The 8,970-nt window shown below is 39.1% G+C and overlaps 2 protein-coding genes across 2 annotated transcripts; both read left to right on the forward strand.

The window, feature by feature from the left end:
* The first annotated feature begins 1,503 nt into the window (after positions 1 to 1,503).
* Positions 1,504 to 2,578, forward strand: LOC126594555 (uncharacterized). Its single transcript, XM_050260921.1, has one exon. The coding sequence runs from the start codon at positions 1,685 to 1,687 to the stop codon at positions 2,399 to 2,401; it is 717 nt and encodes a 238-aa protein (XP_050116878.1). The 5' UTR covers positions 1,504 to 1,684; the 3' UTR covers positions 2,402 to 2,578.
* Positions 2,579 to 5,191: 2,613 nt separating this feature from the next.
* LOC126594550 (AP2-like ethylene-responsive transcription factor At2g41710) lies at positions 5,192 to 8,628 on the forward strand. Its single transcript, XM_050260914.1, has 9 exons — positions 5,192 to 5,534; positions 5,645 to 5,727; positions 5,899 to 5,907; positions 6,012 to 6,100; positions 6,224 to 6,297; positions 6,373 to 6,423; positions 7,018 to 7,079; positions 7,262 to 7,887; positions 8,243 to 8,628. The coding sequence occupies exons 1-9, from the start codon at positions 5,308 to 5,310 to the stop codon at positions 8,294 to 8,296; spliced, it is 1,275 nt and encodes a 424-aa protein (XP_050116871.1). The 5' UTR covers positions 5,192 to 5,307; the 3' UTR covers positions 8,297 to 8,628.
* Positions 8,629 to 8,970: the final 342 nt, after the last annotated feature.

Genomic DNA, 8,970 nt, shown 5'->3' on the forward strand with positions numbered 1-8,970 from the left:
TAGTTTATAATGAAATTATATATATTTTAAGTATAAACAAACACTTATTTACACTAAATATAATAGATTTACTTAAATCCACCTAGTCCGCCTAGGCGCTAGGCCCCAACTCGCCGCCCGACTAACGTCCAGCATCTTTTAGAATCTTGAAATTTTTAACATGAAAATCCTTCCATGGGCATAGAAGATCAGATCAACGTATTTGTTTTCTTTAACATGAAATAACTATTGCGGTTTTTTTTTCCTTTCAAAACGATAGTGTTAGTTGTTAGGGGAGGGAGATTGGTGTGTGTTGAACAAGAACCAAAATACATAGACATGATTGTTTTCTATTACTACGATGAGGCACCATCTGTGGCCGTCAAGTCTTAAAAGCGAACCGAAAAAAGTAGGCAAAAAATTGAAATCGAATCGATTTTACAGAAATGGTTTCGATTTTTCAATTCGGGATGGGTATCGGGCCTTCAAGTGAAATTTGCAATCGGAACCCCAATCTGCAATCTCGATTCTCAACCTGCAATCTCAACCTTGTTAACGCTCAAATTAGGAGGTCAACAAAGACCAGTATGGTCGTGTAGTCGGCCCTTGGTGGGCTCGGGATCGCAATGATAAGAAATGAACAATAAAGTTTGGTTCACCCCTCAAAACTAGGCTATGTCCACTAAGTCACTTGTATATATTGAATGAAACGTTACAGAGAGCAGTCGGCATAAACAAGTCTCTCTCTTTTTGTTTGACTCATTCTAAGGTGTACTTACCCTCGATGAGCCCCAAGTCCCTAGGCTTAAGTCTTCCACCGCTTTCGCATTTAATGCGCCAAATACGTAAGTATGATTTGCTAGCTATTTCTCCACCCTTTAGTCGATACATGGTGACACAATGACATCCGTTCAGGTACACTTGCATGTTTTCTTGGGACAACGTGTACCGAGCGCCTTGCTCGGTCCCAAAGTTGGTGGGAATCCACACCCGTGCGCATAATTTGTTAGCCTTACATCCTTTTATATTTCTTTTTGCCACTGCAAAAAGGCCATGTGCAGCCATCAACGTATTCGATAACAACAAAACAAAGAAATTATGTAAAGATTCAATAGTCAACAACTAAAAACTCTCAAAATTAGGTTACTTTTTGAAGTCTAGAAGACCATAATGAGCCCTAGAATTATTCGCCTTAAATAGAAGTAAAGGACTAGAATGGCCATTAGAGAAGGGATAATGCTATGAAGATTAAATTTTTAAACTAAAATTTTCAAATCAAATGATGTGTAACAAATAAGAAATAAGTACGTTAATCAACATTTATGTAATAATCCAATAATCAACCATCACACCATTTGCTTTACAAATTTAATTTAAAAAATTGGTCTCCTAGCATTACCTTTAAAAATATTATTCCAAAAAAGGGGATTTAAAAAATAAAAAAATCCCCACAAAATTCAAAAATCAGCGCCAAATGTACGCCCAAACCGACTTGCCCAAACCGACCTGAAAAACCCAGAAGCTAACGGCTATAAAACTAATATGCGGAGTCTCTGTCTGTCTCACCCGCCCTTATTTCTTCCTTCTTCTCCAGCGATCTCAAATCTCTCATTTCTCTCTCTCTCTCTCGCTCTCCCACTCAACGAATTTCAAGTTTCAATTTTTCAAACCTCTGGTCGTCTGATCTCAAATCTCTAATCGATCAATGGAGTTTCAGCGTTCGTCGTTCTCTTTCCGATCTTCCGACTACTGGGTCCATGTGACGCTGCAGGGTTTCCAATCTCCGGCGGACTCTAAGTCCCAATTTGTCGGCGAGCTTTCTCTCCATCAATACCAGATTTTTCAGAAACGCTTCCACGCCTTTATTCTTGATGAATTTCCACTGGGTCCTGATCGATATGCTACACTCCGTTTCGCTCCCCGCCAACTCTTACTCCCCGAGTTGCGCGCTCACTTACGATCTCTCTCCTCTTCCCTCAACCTTGATCCTGCCATCTACGAAGCATTAGCCCCCTGGATCAAATCCATGGCTCGGAAATTTGCAAACCCTAATGGCTCCATGGGCTTTGTTATGGTGGCTACGGTTAAAATCCTGACCATTGAATATGTCGACCAACTGTTTGATGATATGTCTGACTCAATGGCTTTGCTTTCGATTGGTAGTAGTGATGGCGGTTCAACTTCGTCGTCAATTTCGTTGGACTTTGTGGTTGATAAATTGGGGGCAGAGAGATATTTCGAAAGGGGTGACGGCGACCTGGGTTCTTGCAGTGTGTGTTTGGAAGAATTGTCTGATGGAACCGCGAGTGAGCTCATTCGGATGCCGTGCTCTCATGTCTATCACCCATCTTGCATCCTTCGCTGGTTCAACATGGATAAGAAGACGTGTCCCAACTGCCGATATAAACTCCATGTGCAATGAGCGACCCGATTTTGATGCTGCTTTGTCAAATAAAATTTTGTGATTCTAGTTATGATTCATTAATTCTTTAGTATTCTTTGATTCTGTATTTGTTAGGATTAGTGTCGATATATGTACTTACTTTGTAAATCCCTTTTACAAAAAGTAGTTGAAATTGCAATACTCGCAATTTACGTACATGGTTTTCAGTTACCAATTATTTGTTATGATGAATGTCTGTATGTCTAACATCCTGTTTGGTTTAACTTTGTCTTTGTTGTTGTGTTCCTGGCGGATATCTTGTTCATCCTGTTTTCTAATTCCCTTTGGTTTTAATAAAATGTTGGAGAAAAAGCAATACACATGATTTGTTCTTGATTATGTGTAATGATCTGTTTGGCTTAGACTTTCTTTACTTGAAAGCTACAAAATTCTTGATTTTCGTAGTTTGCATATTTCGGTTTCTGATGAATTATTGTATATTACAACATCTTAGTTCACTTGTGGCCGTCGAAGCATGTGTTTAAGGGAGTACCTTTAGTTGACTTCTAGTTTATCTTCTTATCTAGCCGTGTAAAGATGTATTTTTGCAATACATGTTGGCCTATTTACTTTGAATTCTAAGCTGGAACTGGCATTTCTTAATCAATTTCAAATGGAATGACTTCATACTCAGAGATCTTCCAGTAGAAAAAGAGCATGATAGTATGGCGAGTTCTGGTTCTAAAGAAGCAAGGGACTGAAAAGACGACTTTTCAAATACCTTTATGTTCTCATGCATGAATTATCTGCTTTTGGGGAGCATATTAACAGCAATTTCCCTTTTTTTTCTTTGGTGGGAAGGGGTGTTATGGGAGGCTATTCTGTTCATCTTTTGTTTGGTTTTGGGATAGTATGGTCGTCGTACTGAAATTTAAGGTAACATTACTGTTTCCAGTCACTGATAGTATGTTCATCTTGCTCTTGCACTTTCTGATCGCTTTCTACGTAATGGAGCTTCAAATCAATTACTTCAGCTAATCATAGAATGCAGGGGAAAAAATCTGGCAAGTCTCTGGACACTGTCGGGGTGATAGGGAAATTAACATCTGGAGTAATGGTTGGCAGTATTGCATATATGGTGGTAACTGGATGCTGCGTTGCCAACTACCTCACAATGTGCAGCTGCTAACTGCCTCAAAGTGATTCCATTAGGAAGGAGGTACTGCTTTTCTATTTGATTAATTCTTTATATTCTACTAATGCTAAATTGCTGTGAACCAGTAGCTGTAGGTAATGGTTTCTTTCAGTAGTCTAACACCTCCAGTTACTTACTATTCATAAATACACAAGATTTGTGTAGTTTTAAATAGAATTTAGAACATCGATTAGTAATTTGATCTGTTAAGGCATTTCGTGGGCAGTGCTTGTTAATTATGAGAATGTGGTGCACTCTTGTAGTAAAACAATAATATGACAAAACGCGTAAACTTGATATCTGGTGAGACCGTATTAGGAGACTAGGTGGAGAAGATGATAATACACGTATCAAATAAGTATGTAAGGAGAAAGGACCTATTCGTTTTTCATGTTTTTTGTTTGTTTAATTAGTTTTCCATATATTTCACATTTTGATTGATTCCACACAATTTGTGCTGCTAACGTAAGAGATGAAATGCAGCTTTAGCCAATGCGGCTGAAAGAAATTGTTCAAACCGATCTAACAACAAAATTCCAACTCCGATGCGAATGAGCTGAAGGGAACATCAACATTAGCTTTGGAACACAGGAGATTGGACAGAAGTCACAAGTTTATAACTCTATTAGACATAATTACAACGATGTTTACAACTTTATTTACACTATTCAACACTTTCAGACTTCCTCAACTGACACTTTAGAGCTCTCTTTTTTTTCTTCATGTGTATGCTTCTCTGTTACAACCCACACGCTCTTTCACTTGTACCCTGTGTGTGAGGTTGGGTTACATAACCCACTTTATTTCGGAATATAACCTATCATAATCTATCTTGTCCAAGACACATTTAACACCACCAAACAAAAAATTAGACTCATAGCCATTTTAATTGGATAGGCCATCTTCAACCGAAATGGCTAGATATAGCCCCGTCTAGAATTAGAGCCATATAAAAAATTATTTTTAAATGAACATTGTCATGTTATACTTATATATCATCTCTAACCGAATGGACTAAACATATTTCCTCAATAATTTATTAGTTTTAAGTTTATACTTTAAATTTATTGGTTAATTTTATTAAACTACCTTGAATTCTTTCAAAACTAGCCGTTGAATTTGAATTAATTATTGTAACTGAGGAGCTGAGCATCAAAAAAGGGCTAAGAGTGGGGACTATATTTGGCCAGTCTAATGTCATTTTGGCCAAATAATGGCCTAATAGGCTCTACAAAATTATAACTCGGTCATCGGTTGAAGATGAATTTTTAAGCAATGGGGTGTACGAAGAGGGAATTTAGGATGTCACTGTCGTTTAAGTGCGGTCGCACCTCCTGTATTTCAAACTATAAAAAGTACAGCGGGTCTTCCAAAAAAAAAAAAGTACAGCGGACCACGTGGCATTCGCAGTTACGCCACTACCACGCAGTATGCACTTTGAAAAGTATCCTAAATTACGTAGCTACCCTGCTTCTCATCCTAGCCGTTACAACTTTTGTCAATCTGAACTTGCCAAATCATCACGATCGCCATCGCGAAAACAAAACAGGGGTACGTTCGTAATTTCAACTCCCCTTCATCTTCTCTCACTGTAGCTGTTCCCCTCCACAGTGATTCACTGAAACAACACAAACAAAACCCAAACAACTCCCTCACACTCAGTCTCTCATCTTCCTCTTTCTCTCTCTCCATTTCTCTCTCTCCATTTCTCTCTCTAGGTTTTAGTTTGGGTTCAATTGGAGTGTTGAGCATGGCGTCGTCGTCCTCGGATCCCGGTCCGAAGACCGAAAGCGGTGGCGGCAGTGGCGGTGGGGGTGCAGAGCCGTCGGAGGCGGTGATGGCGAGCGATCAGCTAATGGTGTACAGAGGGGTAAAGAAATCGAAGAAAGAGAGAGGATGTACGGCGAAAGAGCGCATCAGCAAGATGCCTCCGTGTGCTGCTGGAAAACGCAGCTCCATTTACCGTGGAGTCACTCGGTAATTAAGCTCCTCTCCTCTTTCTCTTTCTGTTTGGTTGCTGAGAAAAAGAAAAAAAAAAGGAGGAATTTTGATTTGATTTGATTGGGAATTTGGGTGTGGAAATGTAGGCATAGGTGGACAGGTCGGTATGAGGCTCATCTTTGGGATAAAAGTACTTGGAATCAGAACCAGAATAAGAAGGGAAAGCAAGGTCTCTCTTCTTTCTTTTCTCCCTCTAAAATATATATATGTATATGTAGTATATATCTCGTATTTTGGTTTGTGTATAAATATTGTATACATGTGTAATTTCTGACAAGCATTTGATTTCTTGGATTGTGCATGCAAATGTTGGCGCATGACGTTTCGATATGTATTCCAGTTTACTTGGGTAAGTTGGGGGCCAGTTTTTCATAAATTACTTAAGAAATTGGAAATTTCTCGTGAAGCTATCGGTTTAATTATTAATCCTTGAGTAGCATACGGAATTTACAGGGGCCTATGACGATGAAGAGGCTGCAGCTAGAGCTTATGATCTTGCTGCCTTGAAATATTGGGGTCCTGGCACTCTCATCAATTTTCCTGTGAGATTATTGTCATTGATTTGCTGATTTCATTTCATTGTTTTTACTTCATCTGAAATTTCTTCCCTTTTTGGTAATTGGGTTAGCATTTGTTCAAGTTATCTCTTCCTTCAATTATTGCAGGTTACTGATTACACAAGGGATCTTGAAGAGATGCAGAATCTGTCAAGGGAGGAATACCTTGCTTCTCTTCGGAGGTGTGTATATCGATTTTAAGTACATATTTGGATATTAATTAATGTGCACGTCTCATAGTTATTCTACTCTTGCAGGAAAAGCAGTGGTTTCTCAAGAGGACTTTCTAAGTACCGTGGGCTTTCCAGGTATGCTTTACCTTTAACTGTTGCTTGTAGGCAATGTATGTAGTTCGTTTCTCATAGGACTTCTTGGCACATTATGTTATTCCTTAAGGATTCTCATTTATAACTTTTTGAGATTGATCTTTGTTTGTTATGCCAGTAGAGTTATTTTCTTTTGCTTTTTAGGTCTCAACCGTCCCAAACTGTGTTCTGGACAGAAGTAAAAATCTTGTTGTATATAATTCAATTCCACCAGAGTTATAAATAATATTATGTTATCTGTATTTTCTTCTATATACTGTTCTTAGCTGGCTTTTAACGTTTACAATCCCCCTTTTGAACCGAACAAAACCGTGGAAAACTTGGCCATTGCTGTGCATTCCATCACTACAGTACCAATTTTTTGTGATGTTGACTCTCAGCTAGGTGTGGCACAGAACCGAGTGCAATGGCGTTCTAGGATTCATACACCTAACCCCACTTAGTGGGAAAAGGTTTTGTTGTTGTTGTTTGTTGACTCTCAGCTAGTAGAGGCATAAAATATCTCCAAATTCTGTGCAATGTCTGTAATTTCTTCATTCTGTTCTGAACTTTTTTTTCTTGTTGTACACTTAACAGTCGTTGGGAGCCGTCACTGGGTCGTATGGGTGGATCTGAGTACTTCAATAGCTTACATTATGGTAAGTCCTCAAAAGACGCTGAACTGAAGCAATGTTTTGGATAAGAGGGCTCTGAAAAATCAGTCCCTCGAACTGATTCTTCGGCAAACAAAGTTGCAGCTGCAGGATTTTGAATTTATTATATTCCTTTCATCTGGATTACTACCTGAATCAGTGCCATTCCTGTCTTATACGACCTGAAGGTACAGGCGTTGATCCAGCAACAGAAAGTGAACTTTTGGGAGCTTTTTGCATTGAAAGAAAGATTGACCTAACAAGTTACATCAAGTGGTGGGGACCCAACAGATCTCGTCAAGCTGAAACTAGCATGAAATCGTCAGAAGAAACAAAACACGGTTGTGTTGGAGATATTGGAGCTGAACTTAAAACATTGGAATGGGAAATCCAGCCTACTGAACCATACCAGATGCCCCGTTTGGGCATCTCCCATGTAAGTAAAAAGCATAAAGGTACCAGAGTCTCAGCCATGAGCATCCTTTCAAGGTCAGCGGCATATAAGAACTTGCAAGAGAAAGCATCACAAAAGGAGGAAAAAGATGCAGATAATGATGAGAATGAAAACAAAAATACCATCCACAAGATGGACTATGGCAAAGCAGTTGAGAAATCCACAAGTCATGATGAGGGACTTAGTTCTGCATTAGGAATGAGTGGTGGACCATCTCACCAAAGAGATGTGTTCCCATTGGCTCCCTTCTTGTCTGCACCACTTCTGACCAGCTACAGTGCCATCGATCCCTTGGTAGACCCCATTCTCTGGACGTCTCTTGCTCCTGTTCTTCCTTCTGGAATTTCTCGTCCTACTGAGGTTGGTATTTCTCTTTGAGAATCTCTCCTTTTGTTTTCTGTTTGTGTTCCCAAGAGAAATAATAAATCATCACTTAGCTCTCATAAATAACATGTTAATCACAAAACCATTACCAATGAAATAATAAACCATCACTCCTTGTCATGGGATGTCATTTTTGTTTTTCGTTAGGGCATGGGATGGATAAACCAGTTAATCTTCACAATATGGAAACATCTATTAAATTTCCCCCTTCCCTTCATCCAAGGTGTTCAGTCTTAGATCAAGGGCCCTAAGGTGTAATGGTGAGCTGTTCCCATAATTATATTTCCTTGTGCAAGTTCACCTTATAAAGATTTTGTATATTGCAATGCAGATTACAAAGACCGAGACTAGTTCAAGTTTCGCTTTATTTCAGCCCGAAGAATGATGATGCATTTAATTTTGCACCCATGCATTACTTTGCCACAAGAGCAGGAAAAAGGGGCATGAACAGTTGATGTAGCCTTGACAACTGGGCTTTTACTCGTTTCGCAGGTTTGTGCTATGTAAGGTGTAGAATATATAGAAAAGCAGATAAATTATATTTGAAAACTTTGTTGTCTGCTGATGAGCTGAGATCGTTGAGCGTGTGTACGTTACTTGTTCTGCATGGTACTTAGTTTTGCTGAATAAGTTCAAGACATGGGTTCTTGATAACATTTTGTACAGAAAAGATGGTTGTTTATAAAAGTGCACAAATAGAGTCACTGTGCTTTCAAATGCTTCTTGTGTTTTGATATATCTATTCAGGTCAGTAAAGAATTCTTATCTATAGATCCTTGGCTCACAGAGGTACCTCCACGATTTTGCCGACCCCAGTGACGCCATGGATCCGGTCGTTCGCTAGTCCTACGTTCACTGGTAAAGAATTCTTATAATCCTGTTGTTGAATGTAAACTTTTGCCACTTAATACTACGGTCTAGTGATATTTTTCTTTACTCTTCATCGGTAAGTGAGAGGTTTTAGGTTCATTTCTTGCCAAAGGCGAATTTGAATTACGTTATTGCTAACCTATTGTGAGGCTAAGCCCACCCCTACCCCTAGTGTAGATTATATCGATT

The sequence above is a fragment of the Malus sylvestris genome, chromosome 12 (assembly GCF_916048215.2).
Source record: "Malus sylvestris chromosome 12, drMalSylv7.2, whole genome shotgun sequence".
Classification (NCBI taxonomy): domain Eukaryota; kingdom Viridiplantae; phylum Streptophyta; class Magnoliopsida; order Rosales; family Rosaceae; genus Malus; species Malus sylvestris.